Genomic DNA, 22,612 nt, shown 5'->3' on the forward strand with positions numbered 1-22,612 from the left:
AACCTTCCTCGGGACCCACAGTGGAGCCACTGTTATCTGCCATGTGTATTCCTGCCCAGATGTGTGCAGCTGTTCGAGGCCGGCGGGCCAGAGGGGCTCCGGGTCGGTATTTGGAGGAAAGCCAGTGGACGTCGCTGTAAAGCTGCTGCAAACAAACTGAATAAAATGACACTTCATCTCTTAAACTGAATTGTGAAACGGGAAAAATGGGAAATCAATGTTTATCCTCTTATTACAATGAGATTCCTTGATAATATGCTTAACTTCTCATGTAATCACACGGGGGAAACAGTTTTTTGTTGTAATGCATTATAACATGAGCAGGGATATCAGACCCTGCAAACAGAGAGGCCTCATATGGGCACATGAAAGTATTGGTGCTCCAGAACTGTCATGCACATACCAGATGTTATGATATTCACCCTCTAATTTTATTAGGCAGTTTCCAGCCTGCTTCAACCATTAACATTTCTTCTTCAGTAAACTGTAATTATTCACTTTAGTAAAACAGTCCTAGTGAATTTTTTGAATCCCATTTCTCAGTGACAGACTTCTTTGAGGAGTTCTGCTCTGTAGATTTAACAGTTTGGACCTTCAGGAATGTCGCACTCTTGTGTTTCTGCACAGAGGCTTATTGGTTTAGTTAAGACTCAACTCCAACTAAAAACACAATATCTTAAATATTTGGATTCCAGCAAAGACTACTGTTGATAATGTAGGTTTCTACATACTGAATCATTAGTGCAGATTCCGTTCTCTTAAAATAAAAGTGATCAAGGATTTTGGACCAGAAGCAGATCGTCACCGAAGGCAAATCAAACTGTTCAGCAATTTCAAAGATTTTTTTTTATTTGTGTTGCAAGTGCTCTACAAGGGTGCAATATAAATTATTACCGTTTCCAAATCAATATAATAAATAAAAGATTACAAATACATATTCAGTTCGCTACACATGTATACACAATGCATGCCTTTTTACAAAAAACAAAAAAATTGCATGGCCCATGTTGATAGACAATGCCAACTTCCAAAATGGATATGATTCTAATAATGAACATATACGTTCAGCTGTACAATCATAAATTACTATACAATCCTCAACCTGGTCACCAATATCTGATGCAAAAAAATTCTCTCCGTAAGTGAAACCTCCAGTTTTTAGTCCCTTTACCTGGAGTTACAGACACAAGGAAATCAGCTCCATCTAGTAGTCAATGTGTTGTTACCAACTGAGTAAATGGGAATCTCATGAAAAGACGGCAACACTTGTTTTGGAAGGTTATAAGAACAACGAAAAACATCAGGTTTGTGATTTCCGAATAACTTTCACTGACGTGACCTTCAGGAGACCAAAGGGAGGAACGTAAAACGATCAGATAAGGAACAAAAAAAAAAAGGAAACAGTTTGTGTGCAAAACTGTGAGGGAAGGAGGTAGAGGGGGAAAAAATACATTTTGTAAATTACATTTGTCTGTCGTTAATGAACACAGCAGTTTGTGTCACGCTTCTGCTCCAACGAAGTGTGTTCATCGGAACCCGGTCATTAGTTGAAGCTTACGATGGAACCTCCGCCCTACGATGGCAGAGCCACGAATCCGGTTGCAGACCTAAACAAACATTTGGGTCAATATTGGATTTGTGGGCCGTGTTAAAATGTGCCGGAGGATCCCAACGGGTAAAAAGCACTTACTCGATGTTGCTTTTCAGCTGATGCACAGTGCGCTTGTCCAGGTAACGGCAGAAGAGGGTGAGCAGGTTTGAGGGAAGGAGCAGCGGCTCCACCAGTGAACACTGGGACAGCTGTCCCGCCACCTGGAATATTGTGTCCGTCCTAAAAGTTAGGGGGGGGGGGGGGGGGGGGGGGGGGGGGAAAGGGGGAACACCTGTCAATGTCTTACATGGATGTCAAAATGATCCCCCCCCATCATGTACAATGAGATGTGAAATCCCCACCAGCTCTCAAAGTCACCGATGCTGGGTTCTAGGGGGACACCAGAGGACAGCAGCTTCTCCCCTTGGGACAGCAGAGCATACAGCAGCGACAGCCCGAACTGTCAGGAAGAGAGATTCATGAGAAAACACCTCCACCCCCCCCCCCCCCAAAAATGCCGTCGGACGCCAGGAAGCACAGACCTTGTTCTGACAGGCCAGAGTGAGCGACTCGTATGTCAGAGACTCGGAGGACGTCAGATTTTTGAGGACAACAATCAGCTGACTGAACGTCAGGCCACCAATCACATTTCGAAGGGGTGGGTAGAGCACAGGAAGCGCCTTCATAAAAAATAAAAATAAAAAATAAAAAAGAGTGAGAAGCGTTTCAGAGATACAAATGTTACAACAATGTTGCAAAGAAAAACAGGCTGCCAATCACAATCGCCATGGTGATGGTGTTTGCCACTACCTCTTCTGGATCTCTGCTCATCAGCATTGGAAGGTTGGAGGTCACGATGCTCAAGATGGTCAGTGCGGTTTCCTGTTTCAGAAACGGGAGCAGACGGGCGAGCAGCTTTTTGCCTTTTGAGACCAGCAGGAAGGGAAGAAACTCCACCCCTGTATCGCTAAATCAAAACATTCCGGGAAAATGTGTCGCTCAAAATCATCATCCGTCAAGATGTTTTCAATGACAGTACAGCTTCGTTTAAAAAGATGGTCAATAATTAACTGATATGCATCAGTTCTTGATAACTCACGAGGGGTTGTGATGCTGCAGCTGGGAGCAGATATTCTCCACTTTTCCCTGCGACTTCGCCATCAACCCGTTTTCCTCCGCTTCAGACAAAATGGTACTTTTCATTCTCTCCACCTCTTCGACCTCCAACAGATCCACGAACAGCTGCAGGGTCAGACAGGCGAGGGTTTGTGAGTTCAAATAAAAAAAAAAAATCTCACCGCGTCTGATCGAGGAATCAGCAGGTACCTTTTCTATTTTGCTGAAGACCTCTAATCGCTGTTGTCTGATGTCTTGCTGTTCCTTCAATGAGAGAAAAGGTCTCCGTGTCAGCGAAGGCAGATAAAACTGTTTCACGATGCCAAACACTGTCTGGAAGTCTGAAGTCACCTCTAGCGGACCCTGAGCTTGGACTGCATGAACCGCACTGATGGCCCGGCGAGGGGAGTAACACGTGGACACGGCAACTTGACCCAGGGAGCCTTCGATGTGCACCACTGGAAGACCAAAAACAGACTCATTACAAAAAACACCAAGGCCACTGGGTGTAATCCGATGAGCGACTCAGAGGTGGCGGTTGGGTCCGAGGAGAAGGGACGGAGGAAAGAACCTGGCGCGTAGACGTCGGTCTTTGTGATGTACGGAGTGGTGAGCTTGGGGGGCTCCCTCTTGCTCCTGATGCCCAGCTCCTCCTCTGCCAGCTTTGCTTCAATTCGCCGGTAGTACTCCTGTGACAAAGTTTAAATAAAGCAAGAAACGATCGGTCTTTAGCAAATGTTGGTCATTTGGCTTAGAAGCCATTCAATGGAAAGAGAAGACACGAGAGAGATTCATGTTTCCACCTGGTAATAGTAGTCCTCGTGGTACGGATTCTCACTTTGCAGCTGGATCATCTGCAGCCTGGTGATCCACTCCTTCTCTTTGGCCGTCATGAGATTGCAGTACGGGTCCCAGTCCTCTGCTTTTCTACCAACAAGTCATGTTTTATAAATATGAGCCTTGATGGAATCTTTAACACTCACGACCAGGCAGGCCTCGTCAAAGCAAGGTGGGTGGGGGGGGGGGGGGGGGGTAGAAGCTCCTCCTCCACATGGATACAACATTTGAACATTTTAAATGCAAGAGGAAACACCAACCTTTGGAATGTGTGTTGTTTTTGATTAAGAAGTCGTTTATGTTGTGGGTGGAGCTGGGTGACAGGGCCGGGGTTCCTGTGGGTCAGACATCGCACATTTGCAGAGTTAAAAACGTTTTAACACACAGATTTGCTCATTTTAAAATGTGTGAACTACTTTAAACTTCACTGGTGAATATCTCAGGCCACAAACTCTCCTCCAACACACCTGAAATGCTGCATCGGATTGGACGAGGGGCTGTAAAAGGGGGACGGCCTCGGCGAGTTGGCGCCGAAGCGAAGTTGCATCATCTTGGGAGTCAGCGACTGAGGAGTGGAGGGGCACGGCCGGTTTGCAGGGAACACGAAGCCCCCGGTCTGAGCAAAGAAACGACGTCACCGGTCACACGCCACAGTAATCACCTCCTCTCTGTGAACACAGTTTACCGCTTAACGCGCCAGGTAAGGTTTAGCCAACGACATGAACCTGGTTGTAATGTTGCCGTGGGGTCAGCGGTTGATGGGAGAAGATCGGGGATCCTGGTGCCATGGACGCATGCATCTAAAAGAAAAAAAGCTAAACTTCAACGAAGGAATGCCTTGGTAAGTTTGTTTTAAAAGATACAAATATTACTAGTAATGGTACTCTTATGAAATTAATCCGCCACCTGAGCGGGGCGTCTCTCGCCAAACGGTCTTCTGTCAAAGGATCCTCTGTGTTCCTCTCCCCTGCCCCTGAAGGAAGAGACAGGATATGGGAAATCCGGGAAGTTGGAGGGCAGGTGTTGGCCTCGGCCTCTGTGACCATCAATCACACACACTACAGCACTGTCCTATGGAACAGAATGAAATGACAGAGCTGCGTGTTTAAGTAGTCCGACGTCATGCAGATTAAGACACGTGTTTTTAGGGATCTTAATACCTGAAGTATCGATCCTGAGATTCTTCTGGCCTTTCTGAAAGAGGGCGACATGTACTGAAGGGAACAAAGAGAAACGTGAAACAACGAGAGGGGACATTAGCAGCATCAGCAAAGCGTGAGCGGACGCCGCTTACGTCTTCCTCAAAGGTCTTCTGGTACAAGGCGTTCCCAAGGTCCACTATGGCACTGTCAAGAGTCTTAAAAAGCAAAAGCAGATCTATTTAGGACCAGTTTCCACATCTATCCATCTATAAAAAAAATGTAAAGCAAGGCAAAAAGTGTCTAAATGGAAAGTAATAGTAAACAGTTCATGATATTAAAAGCAATACTTTATATAGAACATTTACAGACAGTATGTTGTTCATGGGTATTATTGTTCTCTTTAGAATTCGGCAGCACCTTCAGGCTTGGTCGGCCCTCCACTATCCTCATCACAGCTGGGTCTTCAAACAAATGGCCCCTGCACGGCCCCCCTCTCTGCCCCCAGCCTCTGCCCCGCTGCCCCGGGGGAGCCCAGGGCACATACTGTGGACTACTCGGTCTGAGGGGGGAGGGCGAGCAGTGGCGGTGAAACGGTTTGGGGTCGGGTGTAGGTGTGCATGGAGGTGGTGGCGGAGAAGGAGGAGGTTCTTCAAACTGTAGGAGGCCGCTGCCGGGGTCCTCGGCGGCCCCTTGTGCCTCGAGCTCTATGACACAAACACGGGGAAACACCGTTAAAGGGAAGCTTTCGTTCATAAGCGAAAGGTGACCTTCCCACGAAGACAAGACAAAAACGTCAATTCTCTGTTATTCAACATAAAACGAATACATCCTGAAAATGTATACACGAGTTTAGAGGAGAGATCCCTTACACAAAGTTAGCTGTATTCCTGTAGTTGCGTTTGCTGCCTGTTTGAGATCTGAATTAAACCAATCAAGTCAAGTTCGACAAAATCAAACCTGCCCAAATAAAGCGGGCTTTTTGCTAAGCATGAAGCCTGGAAACATTTATCCCGAAAGTGTCTTTAGGGGACAAAAAGATTCGTTCCAATATGTGAAGAACTCTAGGCAGGTGGATTTGGTTACCTGTGGGCAGAGCCAGGGTAGCAGGTCCCATAGTTATCTAGTATTTATGCTAAGCTACGGCTAATGACGCAGCTTATTGTATCATAGCCAAAATGTCAACCCATTAAAACGTTCAAAAAGGTTTTGTGGGACAATATTCCATCAGTACACCTGTTTCCAGAGCTGACGGGACCGGACCATCTAAGAACAAAAAAAAAAAAAAGATTAGATTTTTAACTGTAATAGATCCAGCTGGGAAATGGTGGACTGGTTTGATGAAACACTCCACACACCCATTCCAAACGTCTCCTCGTTGTAGACATCAATCTCATCATCTTCCTCGGCCATGGCCTGCAGAAGCCCACAGTCCATGGTGGTGCCGTCCTCTCCATCACTCCAAGCCTCTCCGTTCTCAGGCCACTGAGGCTGAGACACATGATCGGCCTCCTGCCAAGTTAAAATACATTCGACCAAAAAGATACGGAGCAGAAACCTTCAAAACAGACAGTGAATGGCAGCTACAGGTGGTAAAATACAAAATAAAAAAAAATCATTATTAGAAGTTTCTACTGCCATCGTCACCCTAATGGCATTAAATCAAAAATATCTAATCAGCTAGTTATCACGCTGTGTGACGTCACGGCCCCATGAGAGACATGCGGCCACTGCAATGAAACAACATTTCACACGTTAATAATAAGACAAAATATCACCAACTTACTTCTTGCTGCTCTGAATCACTCATTGTGTATTTTCGATTTTTTTTTTATTTGTACATTTAACGGCGACGGCTCGCGGTGACTTTCTTTCTCCTACAAGGTTTCCTGCATTCTCTTGTCAAACGAACGAGGAGGCTCATTAACCTTTAAATGAACTCACCTGCGGGAGTCAGCGCAGACCCGCATACGTCATCACGCTTTACGTAGCCATCCGCTCGACTCTGCCGATCATATTCATGTTTTATTTTGATTACATTTTCAAAATAGTTTGTTCTAGGTTTCCATTTCCTTTTTCCAAAACACGGACGCATCAAAAACGCTGGCAGTGATTTATTTAAAGATCGAGTTGACAGCAGCGAGCGAACAGCGACATCTAGTGTTCAGACACTGAGTTTATTTACTGCAGCCTCAACCTATCTAGGCCCCATATTCATCTGTACAAAACCTGTACAATACAATCCTGTCATGGATATATTTAATGGGTGGATACCACTAGAATCCAAAGGGTAAACAGAGAAAATGTAAGAAAAAATACATTAAATTACCTCTATCCATTCCTGCGATCAATTTCGAAACAAAACACTGACACACATTATGACAGACGTTAATCAATCAATCTTAAATCTTCCACAGCTACAAAATGCTCCATTGTCTTAACAGACCTTTATGCAGATTATTATGCTTTTTTTTTAGCTTTTACTTCTCCCATAAAGGATCTGTAGATTTAATATTTGCTCAATGTGGGTTTGCTAATTTTCTCTTTCACTTACGAAACAGCACAACAATTGTGTTTTCCTTTATTTCATTCTTTGGAATAGTTTTTGGCAAATTGCACAAAGCAACAGTGAATGTAAAATGTAAAATATCTGCCATTAAACATTTGAGAGCTTACATAAAACATACAGCGAATAGCAGTCAGCATTCAATATAGAAATGCAATTGCAGTGGCACTTATGAAGCAAATATATTAAAGGGGATTTTTTGCACAAGTCCTTCACTGAAACATGACATTTTCTCAAAATATACGGTTTCTTTTCTACCTTTGGCAAAATAATTCAATTTTCAATATTCAATTTGAATCAATAGAGTTTGCATACATGACGTTTTCACTTGGCATCATTTTGTTTTCTTCTAACCAATGCTACAGTTTTATTTCACACTGCAAGTCTAAATGCATTCCACTTTAATTGAAATGAACTGAAATTAATTGGGTTGGATGACTTAAAAAAAAAACGTTATTCTCCTCTTCCTATCAATTTAATTATTTTAAAACCAAGAAAGAGACCAGCTCCACCCTCATTCCCACAATAACAAACAAAACACATTGAGAACTCCGGAGCTGCTTTGCTCGGCGACCCGGAGCTCCGACGAGGGAGGGGGGGGGGGGGGGGGGGAGACAACGTCCCGTCGCGTCCTCAACCAAAGAGCTTGATGAAGCAGGGGTGGCAGTAGGGCTTGTTCTCCTGCTCCTTGAAGCAGCCTTTGCTCAGGGGCTTCAGGCAGAAGTGACACACCAGGTGGTGCGGGTGGAACTTGGCCCCCATGGCGGTGACGCAGCGGCCCAGGATCGGCTGCTGGCAGGCCTGGCACATGCTGCCCCGGGACTGGTGGTAGTGGGCCTCGCACAGCGGCTGACCCTCGTGCTCGAAGAAGCTGCCGTTGACGAATGGCGTGTAGCACTCCTGCAGAGGAGCGGCAGAGAGGCTCTAATTAGACGGCGGCTCTGTGAAATGGCAACATTTCCTCGTGACGCGGCTGCCACCCTCTTGTGTTTATTTATTTGCACGGCCGTGTTTCCCCGCGAGCGGCGACGCCCTGCTCAGACAGTCACGCGCGTGATGTCATCGCAGCCTCAGGCGGCATTGTGTTGGCCGCTGAGCGCCGGTTGCAACACGAGGGGGCCGACTTTGCCTTAATGTAATCTTTCACCCGCACCAACACGGCGATATGTCAGAGGACTGTTCCACATCCGGACTGAAAGAGTCAGGGATTAAGGTCAAGACATGAAGTCAGCCTGAATTAACTTCCACATGTGCAACATGTGTGTAGTAAAAGAACATAAACTCCTCTTTATGTCCGTATAAGAAGGCAAAATTCGTACTTTTTCCCCTAAATCGTATCGTCTGCATTGATAAATCACCTCAGGATCGATTTGCCGTCGTCCTGACCTTTCTGACCTCTAGTCCTCTGCTGTCCGTCTGGTGCAAAGCGCATGAGGTGGTGGCGTGAGGACCCCTCATCAAGTTTGACGTGCATGCAAACAACAACGCGCTCGCAAATGTCTAATGGACGAGTCAAAAAATACATTCAGCACACTGGCAAAACCCGCGGAGGAAGCGCTCACCCTGCACACGAAGCACTGGGGGTGCCAGAGCGAGTTGAGAGCGGAGATGTAGTTTTCCAGGATGGGCTGGCTGCAGCCTTGACAGCGGGAAGCAAACAGAGTCAGGAAGCACTGCTGGCAGTACTGCTGGCCCTCTCGGTCATGGAATCCTGCGGGAGATACGAGCCACGGCTTTACGGGTTGAAGGATGAGGACGCTCGGAAAGAATCCAACAACATCCATTCTCCTTCAGAAACCACACGGATGAGATGTACATGCAGCGCTTTTGAGTACTGAGTTCTTAATTTTTTTCGTGCAACTCCCCCCTCCCCGACCCCCTCCTGAAGCTCATTGTGTGTTGGAACCCCCGACAGGATGCGGCGCGCGCCGCCCATCACCTTCCTCTCCGAACGCCCGGCTGCACTTGACGCAGCAGAAGCACTCCGGGTGCCAGTTCTTGTCCAGAGCCGTGACCATTTTCTGGGTGAGAAAAGAGGGAAGTGAAAAAGTGAAAACGCCTTTCGGCTGTGCGGTCAGGGAGGGGGGGGGGGGGGGGCTATCGATTGGGGAGCCTCTCACGTTGAGGATGGGCTTGTCGCACTGCGCGCAGTGGGGCGAGAAGAGGCTGAAGTAGTCCGACTCGCAGTACGGCCGCCCGTCCTTCTCGAAGAAGTTGCGGCTGCCCAGCTCCGCCTCGCACTCGCTGCACACAAAGTGCTCCGGGTGCCAGACCTTCCCGAGGGCCGTGACCACCTGCCGGGGGGGGGGGGGGGGGGGGGGAAGAAGGGAAGGACAGGTCCCAAAAAGTCGAGGGGGGGCCGCGGCGTCCCGGAGTCGGCAGCAGGCTGCACTCACCTGTCCCACGACGGGCTTCTGGCAGGCCGAACAGTTCCCTTTGGAGGACGTTTGGACCCCCTGGCGGCTCAGGTCGGACTGAAGCAGCCCCAGCATGCTGTCCAGCGAGCCGCCGGAGGAGGCCTGCGGGGGGGGGGAGGGCTCGGCGACGGGGGCCGTAACCACTGGGCAGACGGCGGGCACAGCTGGCTGGAGGCAGAGGGAAAGAAAAAAGGAAAAATGCAGATGTGATCGGCAGTTGGTTTGAGAGGAGTCGCCATCAGAGACGCGCCGTAAGGCAAACGTAGGCATGTGCTTGGGAGAAGAGATGGTTTGGTGGACAGATGTTTTTAAGGCTTTCAGGCTGCCTTAAAAAACATCTGGCCGGGGACAGCAGATGGAAATTAGCCTCTCTGGCTTACTGTGGCTCACTTACAGGACACCTGTCGATTAGTGTGCATTGTGCCTGCAAAATAAGTGAACAAATTGAAACTAGCACACTGCTGCCTGACACACCAAATGCAGATCCACGACTCGGACTTTCAACTATCCGAAGATACTTTTTTAGGGTTGGAAAATATCTCTCCACCAAGACTAATTTGCCTCCCCGGGCTCTATCTGGTGACGGATTTAAAACCTAGGAGTCATGTGCCAGCAATAGCGAATTCGTCATGAAGTCAACATCTCCATGGACCCACAGTGAATCAGCGTGAGCTGCGTTACAGGCCGGGAACAGCTGGGAATGATGGTGGAAAGAAAGAAATGAAGAAAAAAAACCAGCACGCTCTCGCGGTTGAGGGCAATTTCGAACACAATTTGATTTACACACAAAATGAATTTGTGTGCACACTCTTACTGTACTCTGGACTCTGAAGTCCGACAGGGAAGCCATCAGTTTGTCCAGTTCCAGCGTGGCCGACGTCGCTGAAGGTTTCGCAGAGCTAGGAGGAAAAAAAAGGATGATTCTAATTGGACCACATTCACACAATGAAATCGGATTTTTACCTGTAAGCTGCCAACTGTTTATCTCGTCCTTTTGTGAACATTGCTGGAAAGAAAACGTGGTGTTGATGGTTGTCGGTGTGCGACCACATCGACCGGGCTATCTATCTTCAAAAATGTACAACCTGCGTTTGAAAGCCAAACAAGAAGGTTCACCTTCTGCAAAGAAAAACTTAAAAACTTAAAGCCGCCTTGAATACGATTTGCCACAACAGTGTCTGCCTGTATGACGCAAGTCAACTGTGCTGACATGGGCACATTACTTTATTGATAAATAAGTGTGCAGACTCTACAGTAAGCGCTTTGCATGCAGCGAGCTCTGGAGGTTCTTCAGCTTTCTAACCTGGAGGAGGAGCTCGTGGCCTTGTCCTTGATCTTGTCCCTCTCATCTTTCTTAGAAGAAGGGAACTGGGCCAGGATCTCATCTGATGACAAAACCAAGGTCACATGGAGAAAAAGATTCAACGCCGACGAAACACACACACACACACACACTGACCTGTGATGTTAAACTGGGTGGCGTTCAGCTCCTGCAGCAGATGGTCCAGTTCACTCAGGCCTCCCCCCAGCAGCGAGGAGGAGGAGAAGGCCGGCGGCGGGGGATCCGTGGCGCGCGGCGAGCGCGGTTTACACACTGTGCTGTAAGAGAAGGCACAACGGGGCGGCTGTGACTGGCGTAGCAGCAGAAAGCGGCGCGTCTGCCCACAGCAGCGCGCAAAAAGAAATACACTCATGATTTGTAATATTTTGTAAGATTGGGATATTGGTTTTCTTGAATGTGCAGGTATTTCACATGCAAAGAAAAAAGTGAGCGGGTCACTTTCACACTTTATAGCCTGATAATCAGTGTACTTTGGGAATTACCTGTATAGTTTGTCTGGGTTGGAGTTTTGGGAAGATTTCATTGCAGCAGAAACTGTCTGAGAAACCAAACCAGAAGTGAAATATCCAGAAGTGTGAATCCGCAGTGTAAAAAAAACGGAATGAATCCGCGCGCTCTACCTGCTGGGGGGTGTAGGCGGGGGGCGGCGGGCGGGCGGCGGCGGCGGCCTCTTTGGTTTCGGCGTCGGCGTTTTGAGGAGGGTCAGAGGTGAGCAGGACGGGACACCGAGCCAGAGGAGAGCCGGTGTTCTCCAGATCGGCGAGGAGGGCGTCTGCGGGAGGAACGAGGGGTTTACGAGCAGGTTATTAACTCAATTTAGCTTCAGGTTGGTTTGATGACGGAAATGAAAAGACACTCAACCAGGCCATAAACTAAAATAATAAAATCTTGTCATCTTTAAGACTGTCCATAATACTGTTATGGTTTTGTTCAGACAGCACTAATGGGACATTTTTGGACATGGGACGTGCAGCACAGGTGGAGACGAAAACACACCAGCACACATCGCACACATGCACAGACACATGCACAGGCACATGCACAGGCACAGGCACATGCACAGGCACATGCACAGACACATGCACAGGCACATGCACAGACACATGCACAGGCACATGCACAGGCACATGCACAGACACATGCACATGCACAGACACATGCACAGGCACATGCACAGGCACATGCACAGACACATGCACAGGCACATGCACAGACACATGCACAGGCAGTTACGTACCAAACACGACAATACGGGGACTGAGAGGGTAGCTAGGCGCCTCAGTCTCTCCTGAGGAGACACAGACACACAGCAGCAGGACAGTGAGCGTCCTCGGTCACGCCGTCTGCGCGGCAAACGTTATCCAAGACATGCCGGCTTTGACAGGGAAGCGGAGGAGGAAGAGTGTTTAGCAACAGATACCCACACGTCACTCAGTCACTCAGTCACCGCAAAGGGAAGCTCAAAGGTCAGCGGCCGCATTCAGTGCTGAAAGGTCTGTGTGCGTGAAGGCCAAAGTGTGTAATACTTTTTTTTTTTTTAAGAATCTAGCTGAACGCAAGTAAGTAAAGACTTTAAGCTGCTGTTTTTACTTGATTTAAGTCCTTTTTTTTTAGTTAAAGGGACAATTTGCTCCAAAATACACCGTTTTCTCCTTTACCTGTTGAACTATTGATTGATCTAGAAGGCTTCACAACCATAAAGAACAATTTTACAACAATATTCCATACACATGTGCTAAGTATGATAGATGTGTAATTGTATTTGGGAACGAAGGATAGTAATATAACTATTTATTTTATAAAACACAAAACACGTGGGTTTTTAAATACAAGTTTCACGTATCACTAGTTGGAGTAAGTTCACGTTTGATCTTTTTGGACCTCCCCGCTTATACGTAACTGGCTTATTGCAAACAGTATCTTCTTGATTTATAGCAATTACAGAAGTACCTTCTGGGGCACAAGGACCTCCAGTTTGTAAACCTGATCTAATGGAAGATACTTTTTAGAAGTTACTCAGGCATGAAACCAGACGCTGGTTCTATTTAAAGCTTTTAGGTGCTGTCGCTTGTTAAAAGGCTTGAACTAGACCCTCATCCCTTTGACTTTGGTTTGTTCTGATAAAAGAACATCAAATTATAGTTGTAGCCCCCTAAGAGAATCCTTTGAAAAAAGGGTCATTCTCTGAATCCGGTGAAGACTGACTCCCGAACGTCTGACGAAGATGATGATGATGATGACGAACGGGACCGACCTGCCACCTGATGATTCACACATCTGGTACGAACATGTGGTGAGAAACATGAGCTTATGCTACTTGCACTCCTCGCCGCTGTGTGTGTGTGTGTGTGTGTGTCTGTCTCTCACACACACTTCTACAGACTGATGTGCTCATATAAGGAGCTGAACGTCTCTCAATGGGAATCGTGACCATATTTAGAGCTGCCTGTCCACTTGTTTGTCTTGGCCCCGAGCGCCTCCCCAACAAGTGCTCCCTCACACAGAGAAGCCTCGTCGGATCCAAAAGCCTAAAAAAACGTACAACTTTAATAGAACAAGCGGCACAAACGGAGCGCCGGGAACATGGCCACCGCCTGTCTGACGCTCACCCAGTGACCGTGGGGCTCTCTCTCTCTCTCTCTCTCTGTGTGTGTGTGTGTGCAATCCGATCCAGATGTGGTCAGATGGGCCTGGCTGCATGGAGTCATTCCTTCCAGGATTGCTTGTAAAGCACAACCCCCCCCCCCCACAAAAGGCTTTGAATAGTCATTGAACTGTGGCTTTTCCTTTCTTTTTTTCTAGTAGCAGCGTGGCCCCCGGGCTATTTCAGGGCCTTTCCGACACACAAAGAGTGAGCTTCTCATGATGTTGTTTCCTCCAAAATCATCAATATATATATAGAAATACCCCCAGACGCTGGTCACAAGCCTCTCTGATGCGTTCAGAATGGAATGGTGTGCCGAGCCTCCTCTCCATGCCTGACTTGTGAACACTAATGGACGGCAGAGCCCACCGAGGATTGCTTTTTGATCTAATTTACAGCAAATTCATTGAATCGAATTTGCAGGGCGTACACGGAGCACTCCATGTCAGCACCGGTTCTTGTGCTACCTGTGTGAGTATGTGTGCATTCGTGGCCTGTTTGCTCGGAGAAGGGTGAACACAATTCTGCAACAACGGGAAGAAGAAAAAAAAACTTTTTTGAAACCTCAGGAGGTCGGGAGCACATTGTGGAGGGAATTCCTGGATAACATCAGGAGATGAAGAGACACTGGATGCAATGTTTGACATAAAAGGAGTCCGATGTGTTTATTTGAGGATGCTTCTCTAGCTTTTACATGCCTTTAAAACATTTTGCGAGCCAATAAAATCCCCTTTTCACTGTTCAGCCCATTGCTTGTCCTTGTGGACAAACAGGGGACATTCTACTCCACTGAGATTGCCAGCATGAACAAACCCTATTTCCTCTGTTTGGGCACACCACCCCTTCCCCACAGAGATCCCCCGGTAGATAGCGGACCGTGGAGCACAGGAGCAGAGCCCATACTTACCCAGATCGTCCATGGCGGGGGTTCAGCCGGGTGTTTTCCTCTTGGTGGGACACAGCATGAAGAAGAAGAAGATGAAGAAGAAGAAGTGATGGACGCGTATCGGAGCCCCGCAAGATAAACTAGTCCCGGGGCTTTTGTCTGCGTCTCGGTCCTCGGGAACTTCTTGGACACCGTTATCCGCCGAGGAGGAGGAGGAGGAGGAAGAGGAGGAGGGAGGAGGGCGTCCCGTTTCTTTCTTCCCCCCCCCTCCCTACACGCCTCTCTTCCTGTGAAATGCCCACCAGGATCCAAGGACTGGAAGAAGGCGCAGTGAATGAATGTGGTTTACAAACCCCGCATTCCCCGGACACGCGACGTCATCGTGGACATTCCTAGTCCATATTTGGAAGGAAGAAAATTGAGGATTAGGTGTCGACGCGAGCGGCGCAAACTGCGGCTCCACGTCCTGCAGCGACCACCGGGCGGACGGGTCGGACTCCGGGTGAATGCATTACATGCATTTAATGCATGAGGTGCATTTAATGCATGTGGTGCACGCAGGGTTCTTCTTTTCTGCTCTTCTTCTGCTCGAGGGGCGGCGGCTCGGTCCCAAGCAGGAGCTCAGAAGTGCTGTATCTGGATGCATCAAGTCGGGCAGATGTTTTGTACTTTTTATTTTAAATGTTTTCTTAAGTTTATACCGGCATTGACCGGATCAATATGAATATTAGCCAATATCTATGGAATTAACAGACCCTTTTGAAGATGGAAGAATTTATACATACATTTTTAATTGTTTCAACACTCAGGGAGGGTGTGAGAATCTTATGGGAAATACATAAAAAAATGAAAGTGTATCCCCACAGCGTTTTTGGAGCCCTCTTTGCCTCAGACGTTCCCAGACATTGCGCCCCACGTTTGCTGTATGCCAAATAGTTTAAGGTGATTTGTTGCGAGAGCAATATAAGAGAATCATTATGTTAGAACGGCATTTAAATTAATAAATAAATAATAATAATCAGCCCGCAGTGTAAAAAACAAAACAGGAAAAACTTTTAATTATGCAAGCTCACAGTTACAGGCAATGTTTTTGTGATTAGGGGAAGGTGCCACATTGAAGTTGGGGACATGTGGTGATTAAGTTTGACCACCAGAAAACCTGTGTGCCACAGACAGAATGTCCTCAGACCCAAAGCGTCCTTCTGTTGTCCGAGAGGCTTTCTGTCTCAGAGCATGAAGCCAACAGAGAACCGACGAGTACTGAAATCAAAATGATGACACTCGACCACGTAGAATCATTATAAAGACTTTCTTTCCTGGTATGAAATCAAAATCAGAAATGTACAACAAAACTGGGAGAATCACACCAAGTAAACTCAGCAGTTCACGGTTAGTCTGTAAAGCCTTTGTTTAGAATTTTCTTCATGCAGTTCGCCGATCCAGACACCCGACTCTTTACGGAGGCATGTTACTTCTAGAGCACTGGGACACACAACTACGCTCTCACCTTTTCCAAAATATTAAAGACAATAATTATAATAACTCTCGCACAAGCCCGCCCACACACACACACACACTCATACTATCCAAACCAACATATTCACTCGGGAAGTTTAAGCCAGTTGTTGCTTAAGAGCAAAGTCAAGGAGCAGAACTGCACGTGATGTGGAAACTATCAAGTTTTCAACAACAAAAAAAACTGAATGGGAGACGTTGGGGTGACAGCGTGAAGGTAACATGGATAGGCGTGGTTACCTACAATGTCCCCATCCATCAACGTAAATTATATTACATTATCCTCCACCCTGCTACTTCTCCACTGCAGTTAATCCACACCCACCCACTTCCATCCTTCGCTCCTTTCCTCTCCCCGCTAATCACTGCACGGCCTGTTCGTTGGCCGTGCTGCCGGAGTCCTGCGGCTTCATCACGTCGGGGAGTTCCGGGGGGCTGGAGAAGGCCTCGACGTGGAGCTGTTCAAACATCTCATCTGGAGGGCAGAGGACACAGGGGAAGGGTTAGCTGCGTCGAGACCGGTTGCATGTGACTACGTCCGTCGGGTTTTAAAAGATGAGGGGAAGATTTTTTTAAGTTGGATAGCCAAAGCCGAACTCGGGAATACACACGGGGTTAAGGGGTACAGAACGATGTGAAAATTAGAACAACAAATTAAAGTCACATCATTTCATTAGAAAACACCTTCGAGATGGCAACGCACATGACAGATTGGTACTTAATAATTAACCATAGTATTCTACTGACACACGCAACTACACAAACTAACTTGCAACGTCCACATCTTTAAAACTTAGCTCTGCTGAATAGAATCAGAAAGAAATTTTAAAAACTTGTCACCCCATTTCCTGCCTGTATCACTTCACCAAACAGTCATGTTTCAGTTCACATGTCTGTTCATTAATGAATCCCTTTATCAATCGGCCCAGATGGACCCATTTGGCCCATTTTAAAACCAATTCCCTCTAGGCGTTGCCCCTGAAACTAAGCCATAACAAATAAATAACCAGCCCCAATTCTCAGAAGCACACAAAAGGCCAGCCTGAACACACCATTTACGCGGAAAGCCAGACCAACTGTAGCTGGAGCTTGAGGTCTGGCAGTCTGGTTGGTGAATCCACAGTCTCCAAGAGTTTTGCTGTCCTCTAGCGACTGGTCATCCTGTGGGCAAAAGGTAGAAAATGTCACAGGATCCACTAATGGCTTAACATTTGGAATTGATCAATATTGAGATTTATACGTGTGTGTGTGTGTGTGATATTCCAGAGGAATGTTTAAATCACTCTTTGTGAACTACCATTCTTAGACAGGATTGTGATGCTGATATGTGAAGGGACTTAATTAATTAGGCATCACTGGCATACTTGTTAGCGAACTCACTTTGTACAGCCTCTGGTCTTCGGGTGATCTCTTAAGGATTCCTTCAACTATACGCTTCAGCTCATACACTGTGGTAGACTCCTTGGCATCTGTGAAGATTGTGGTCTTGTGACGCCGGATCATCAAGAACACGTCCTGAGGAGAAAGAGATAAGACTATAAACTGTGTTGAATGCAACTTGCCTTACAGATGAGGGTTTGAAATTGGTGCAACTAATGTTGCTCTCTTTAATCTGTACGTATGTATCCGTATGACACAATACCAAACGGTGTCGAATGTCACGTTAGGCTGAGCTTCTATGAATGGCGAACCCTTACGTGTGTTAACACGCTAACGTGCCAGGCAAGTTTAGAAACACGACTGAGAACTCGTTGATTCATAAGCTGACGTTACCGAGAACCAGCGAACAGTGTATTTAGCTCCGAGCTAACGTTAGCATTAGCCGACGCGACGGAGATTAGTCGCGTTTGAGAGTAAAACAGTTAAATGACAGTTAAGTGACTATATGCCGGAGTGTCGGTCAGACGACGACCGTGTACGTGCGGCTAACCCGACTGGCCTAACTGGGTTAGTTGGCTAACGTTACATCCGTTCCAAGGTTAGCCGAGCTAAAACAAGTTACCTCGCGGACCAGATACCAACTCTCGTTACAGCTTACGTTATCGGCAGTGCTGGATGAGAAGGCGAAGCTAAAGTAGCGATGTTAGCATCGTTAGCCTGCTAGCAAACGTAAACGAGAACACGGATGCCCATAACCGTCGCTATCGTGGTTTACTTCAGGTTCTGATATTTTCGAACGAAGCGCTGGCCGTTTATTCCGTGTTTGTTTCCAAGCATCGAGGTAAAAAAAACTCGACCGGTAAGAATAATAAAGTTACCATTTCAAGTGCTCAGCTAGCTAGCCAGTTGCGCCAGCCCTGTGTAGTGCAGCAGAACCCCACACTGCACCGCTTGCGGAAATTGCGCAACTGAGATGAGCGTTCTGTATTCACGGAAGGAAAGTGCGCAGCACTGCGTATTATTTTGAGAATTTGGCGCGAGGTCCGGTTATTTACACGTAGCGCCTACGAGCAGTTTGATTCGGACCCTCGACTCGCTGAGCCTTTCTTTTTTATCTTTGAAGACGGTCGACCCCAAACACCGGATTATGGTCTGTGTTACGAAGTCACTCCACTTGATCCCACTCTACTAACGAGGAACTGTCAGTACGTTATTTCACTGTAGTTCCGCTAGCTAGCGACGTTACGTTATCGTGTTGTCTACTCGGTCCGCCCTCGGTTGGCCGAGTTGTGTTTTCGAGCGAATTCAGCAAAGTCACGTTAACTGAAATAAGCGTAGGGGTGAAACTGACGTCATCGCGCGTGTAAGAGTTACGCTACATTCAGGTTAAGCCTCGTAGACCTGCTCTGCAAGGGAGCCGACCATCAAAGGATCGATGGGAATGTATCGATGATACGTGTTTCAGACAATCGGCCGATTAGCCGTCAAACGGGATATTCGGGCTGTCGGATTTATCTAATGGGGGGATGAGTGTCATACAGCCTCCCCTACTGCCTGGTACCACAGTTCAGTTTGCTGCCTGAACAGATTGGAGGGTCACATTTTTTCAAGTTTTTAGGGAAAATGGCATCACTACATTTTAACTGACTTTTTTGTTATTTTCTTTTGAATGTTGCAGCTCCTTGTCTTGCAGGAAAGGGGGTGAAATGTCGGTGACAGTGGAAACCACGGTGTCCAGGGTGCCGCTCCCTCTCCCGACCCACTTCTCCCATGCAGAGCAGTCCTTTTCCCTCAAAAAGCGGCGGCGTCTCCCTTTTTCCTCCTCTTCCACGTCCAACGCTTCCTACTCTTCCCCTGACCGGCTCTCGCATTCTCTGCCCCCGCTGCCACCGTCCAAGGGGGGTCCCCCCCTGAGCCGGGTGTTTCCCCAGCATCTGTCCCCGTGGACCCCCCTGTCGCGCTCCCTCAGCGAGTCTCCCCCTCCGGATTCCGAGTACGATCCCGGCAAACCGCAGTCCTACTTCAGCCAGTGCTACACTAATTTGGGCCTCCTGGGTAGAGGATCCTTCGGAGAGGTCTACAAGGTGAGAAAAGTGTCTCTATGTGTATTTAAGAATGTTATGTAAATGCATGCAATGAATCACATGTTTCTTTACATTAAGGACTATTAGCATTCCTTTGCTTACTTTTTTATTGGACAATTCTTCTTTTTTTTCTTTCCCCCCAGGTGGAAAGCAACAAGGACGGGCGTCAGTACGCAGTGAAGCGCTCCGCTCACCGCTTCAGGGGCAACAGTGACCGGAACCGCAGCGTGAGGGAAGCCAGGAACCACGAGCGCCTCTGTCCTCACCCTCACATCCTGAACTTCGTGGCGGCGTGGGAGGAGTGTGGCCGACTGTACATCCAAACAGAGCTGTGCACCACCAGCTTGCTGCTCCACGCCGAGAACAAGCCCCCCGGCCCAGGTAGGCGGTGATCGGAAAGACGCGCCCCGGTGTCGTAATGCGCGATATTCTGACCTGACACGGCTCTCGTTCCCAGATGAGCCGGCGGCCTGGGCGTACCTGTGCGACCTCCTCTCGGCGTTGCAGCACTTGCACTCTCGGGGTTTCGTGCATCTGGACCTCAAGCCCGCCAACGTCCTGATCACCGACTCTGGCCGCCTCAAGCTGGCCGACTTCGGGCTGCTGTTTGAGGTCACACAGAAGACGGCGGGGTCCGCGGGGGGCAAAGCAAAAGACGACGTCCAGGAGGGCGATCCCAGGTACATGGCCCCCGAGCTGCTGCGTGGGAACTACGGCCCTGCTGCAGATGTTTTCAGGTACAAAGTCAAAAATGAAATGACGTGATGAGACGAACTGATTGATTCGTTTTTCAATTAGTTACCAAATATCCTTCTTTTTAAATTCATTTTAGCTTGGGTGTTTCTATTCTGGAGCTTGCCTGTAACATGGAGGTACCGAATGGCGGCGATGGCTGGCAGCAGCTCCGACAAGGCTGCCTCCCCTCGGAGTTCACCAGCGGTGAGACGCAATTTTTTATTTTTGACGTAAATTGTTGCTTTTCTATTTCACTGTTTCTGAAATGATTCGCGCTTTTCCGCTTCCTCCGTCCGCCCCCCCCCGCAGGCCTCTCAGCGGAGCTCCAGTCGGTGCTGCGGATGATGCTGGCCCCGGAACCATCGGAGAGGCCCACGGTCTCCGAGCTGCTCGCCCTCCCCTCTGTCAGGAAACACCGGTGGAAGAGGCGCATCCATCTTTTGGTCGCCGAGACCGCGCTCACACTCGTCTCCTTCTGTCAAGTACGCGTCTCATGGCACCGTGAAACCCAAATGTGCACTTTGTAAAACCTACTCGAACGTTGCATTTTTCCTCTGCTCTTGTTCCTTCCTAGCTGGTAGTGTGCTACGGCTGTAGACTCCTATCGTACCTGCACTGGTCCTTTGGCCCTCGCTGGAGCACGCCGTTGCCCTCGACTCCTCCCCATGGCAGCTGGGACAAGGATCTAACCCTTCCCCTCAGTGCCATGCACGCGGACTCGGGGAGCCCAGAGGACGACGCCGTGTTTCCGCTGGATCCAACAGAGCCGGAGCCTTCCCCCACTTTCTCACACAGGTAGGTGTCAGGTTGACACTTTTAGTTTTGTCAAATTCCCTGCTTACTTTTCAAGTCTGTTTTGTACGTCTCCTCCATTTCCACAGGATTAAAAGCAGACTGTCTGCAGAAAGCACATCCACTCCTCTCCCACTATCCCCGAGGCACTATCGGCAAAGTCCCGCCCACACCCCCACTCACTCGGATCTGGGCGGTTGCTCCCCCTTTCGCTCGGCGCAAACCCCTTCCAGCATCCACTCGAACGGCTCGTGCCGCGCGCTCACCCCTGGCGCCAGCCCCATACGCGCAGAGCTCTACCGCACCGACGGAGGCGCCGCGCCGAGCCGCCCGCCGTCGCCGCCGCCGCCCGCCGAGTCCTCGCGGCGGGCGGCTCGCAACTGGGTCCGAAGCGAGGAGGCCCTTCCCCGGCCCAACTTCGAACCAAAGAACCTGCTCAGTCTGTTTGAGGATACGGCTGTGGAGGGGCAGCCATGAGTTCAAAGCCCGCAGTGAAGAGCATCCCGTGCGTGAATGCACCTGGACTGTTTTTGCCATATTGTCTTACAGCAGCTTCTTTTAACAAGTATTTGAAAAATATATATTTAGGGGGGTGTTGAACGTGTTATCGGACCTTGGAAGCACTTTTAATGTTTTTGTAATTGCAATCTGTCGCTGAAATGACATGTCCTTGTGTGATGGTAAATAACTTCATCAGTAGCTGTGTGTACTCTGAGTCATTGACCTCACGAGGTGCAGAAGAAAAATAAAACATGTGGGGGGGGGAGAGAATGAAACTAAACATGTGCAATATGCTTCATGTTGAAGAAACTTGTACGAGTAAAACGTGTGTGTGAGATCAACAGTTTCCTCAACAAGGCCCGGGACTCGACATAAACCCCGCGGCGCGTGCGTAGACGCAGACGTGTTCCAGATGTGTCCGCGCCCTCCGCCAGATGGCAGCAACGCATTTCAGGCGAGAGCCCGGCCCCCATAAAAACAGGAAGAGGATGATGGTGATGTTGGTGGGAATGTTTTGTGAGGAATTTGATTTATCTTTGGGGCTATTTTCTTGGCCAAACCAAATCTGTAATCCGACTCCGTTTATCTCCTTGAAACCCCGTGGAACAAATGGAGGCGCGCGGACTGATTTAGGTTACCTGCGCGTGATGTAAATGGTGAGCGTCTCCGTCTGGACCGCTGGGCGATCTGAGGGTCGTCAAAGACTGCGACACTACATTGCATTGGGTTCAAGGTATGCTGCGTTTCCTTCAGTCAGGTGGCATCACCGAGGCACCTGTTTGAGCTCCGTAAATAGTGGGACTACAAGAAGCACAGCAGGGTGCACACGGGGGAGAAGCCGTACTGCTGCTCGGTGTGCGGGAAGCGCTTCAGTCAGTCGGGCTACCTGACGGTGCACCTGCGCTACCACACCGGGGAGAAGCCGTTCGGCTGCGGGCACTGCGGCAAAAGTTTCAGCCACTCGAGCAACATGAAGAAGCACCAGCAGACTCACCTGTGAGGCCTTCGCTTTATCCCGCATAGATGAGCACGAGAGTGCGGGCTAGGGGTTCTGTGTATGCCACACA

General features: G+C 48.5%; 4 protein-coding genes across 14 annotated transcripts; 1 reads left to right on the forward strand and 3 right to left on the reverse strand.

The window, feature by feature from the left end:
• Positions 1–837: 837 nt before the first annotated feature.
• On the reverse strand, positions 838–6,602 carry patl2 (PAT1 homolog 2). Of its 3 annotated transcripts, none has more exons than XM_062560121.1 (20): positions 6,470–6,602; positions 6,042–6,195; positions 5,920–5,949; positions 5,104–5,390; positions 4,839–4,901; positions 4,705–4,758; positions 4,451–4,615; positions 4,270–4,344; positions 4,012–4,160; positions 3,805–3,879; positions 3,511–3,634; positions 3,279–3,396; positions 3,059–3,165; positions 2,918–2,971; positions 2,691–2,833; positions 2,402–2,558; positions 2,134–2,271; positions 1,954–2,051; positions 1,691–1,831; positions 838–1,607 (listed from the first exon to the last, which is right to left on the reverse strand). In XM_062560121.1, exons 1-20 carry the CDS (start codon positions 6,491–6,493, stop codon positions 1,574–1,576), a joined length of 2,190 nt encoding a protein of 729 aa, XP_062416105.1. In that variant the 5' UTR covers positions 6,494–6,602; the 3' UTR covers positions 838–1,573. The 3 variants fall into 3 exon arrangements, with proteins under 3 accessions (XP_062416105.1, XP_062416106.1, XP_037319126.2); XM_062560122.1 differs by having other exon boundaries at positions 6,042–6,174; positions 6,470–6,587; XM_037463229.2 differs by lacking the exon at positions 5,920–5,949.
• Positions 6,603–7,562: 960 nt separating this feature from the next.
• Positions 7,563–15,257, reverse strand: LOC119212630 (transforming growth factor beta-1-induced transcript 1 protein-like). Of its 2 annotated transcripts, XM_037463292.2 has the most exons (12): positions 14,560–15,257; positions 12,246–12,296; positions 11,629–11,780; positions 11,491–11,546; positions 11,126–11,265; positions 10,970–11,051; positions 10,481–10,565; positions 9,646–9,834; positions 9,370–9,543; positions 9,189–9,270; positions 8,812–8,960; positions 7,563–8,149 (listed from the first exon to the last, which is right to left on the reverse strand). In XM_037463292.2, exons 1-12 carry the CDS (start codon positions 14,570–14,572, stop codon positions 7,883–7,885), a joined length of 1,440 nt encoding a protein of 479 aa, XP_037319189.1. In that variant the 5' UTR covers positions 14,573–15,257; the 3' UTR covers positions 7,563–7,882. The 2 variants fall into 2 exon arrangements, with proteins under 2 accessions (XP_037319189.1, XP_037319190.1); XM_037463293.2 differs by lacking the exon at positions 12,246–12,296 and having other exon boundaries at positions 14,560–15,255.
• A 312-nt stretch (positions 15,258–15,569) lies between these two features.
• Positions 15,570–18,445, reverse strand: LOC119212702 (elongin-B-like). 2 transcript variants are annotated; one of them, XM_037463409.2, is made up of 4 exons: positions 18,312–18,445; positions 17,434–17,568; positions 17,106–17,214; positions 15,570–16,528 (listed from the first exon to the last, which is right to left on the reverse strand). In XM_037463409.2, the coding sequence occupies exons 1-4, from the start codon at positions 18,312–18,314 to the stop codon at positions 16,416–16,418; spliced, it is 360 nt and encodes a 119-aa protein (XP_037319306.1). In that variant the 5' UTR covers positions 18,315–18,445; the 3' UTR covers positions 15,570–16,415. The 2 variants fall into 2 exon arrangements, with proteins under 2 accessions (XP_037319306.1, XP_062415928.1); XM_062559944.1 differs by lacking the exon at positions 18,312–18,445 and adding an exon at positions 17,751–17,828.
• On the forward strand, positions 17,826–21,814 carry pkmyt1 (protein kinase, membrane associated tyrosine/threonine 1). Of its 7 annotated transcripts, none has more exons than XM_037463266.2 (8): positions 17,826–18,000; positions 19,112–19,517; positions 19,661–19,898; positions 19,975–20,254; positions 20,350–20,456; positions 20,562–20,734; positions 20,827–21,047; positions 21,134–21,814. In XM_037463266.2, exons 1-8 carry the CDS (start codon positions 17,939–17,941, stop codon positions 21,519–21,521), a joined length of 1,875 nt encoding a protein of 624 aa, XP_037319163.2. In that variant the 5' UTR covers positions 17,826–17,938; the 3' UTR covers positions 21,522–21,814. The 7 variants fall into 7 exon arrangements, with proteins under 7 accessions (XP_037319163.2, XP_037319171.2, XP_037319168.2 ...); XM_037463274.2 differs by having other exon boundaries at positions 17,977–18,031; XM_037463271.2 differs by lacking the exon at positions 17,826–18,000 and adding an exon at positions 18,058–18,292.
• Positions 21,815–22,612: the final 798 nt, after the last annotated feature.

This window comes from Pungitius pungitius, chromosome 21 (assembly GCF_949316345.1).
Source record: "Pungitius pungitius chromosome 21, fPunPun2.1, whole genome shotgun sequence".
NCBI lineage: Eukaryota > Metazoa > Chordata > Actinopteri > Perciformes > Gasterosteidae > Pungitius > Pungitius pungitius.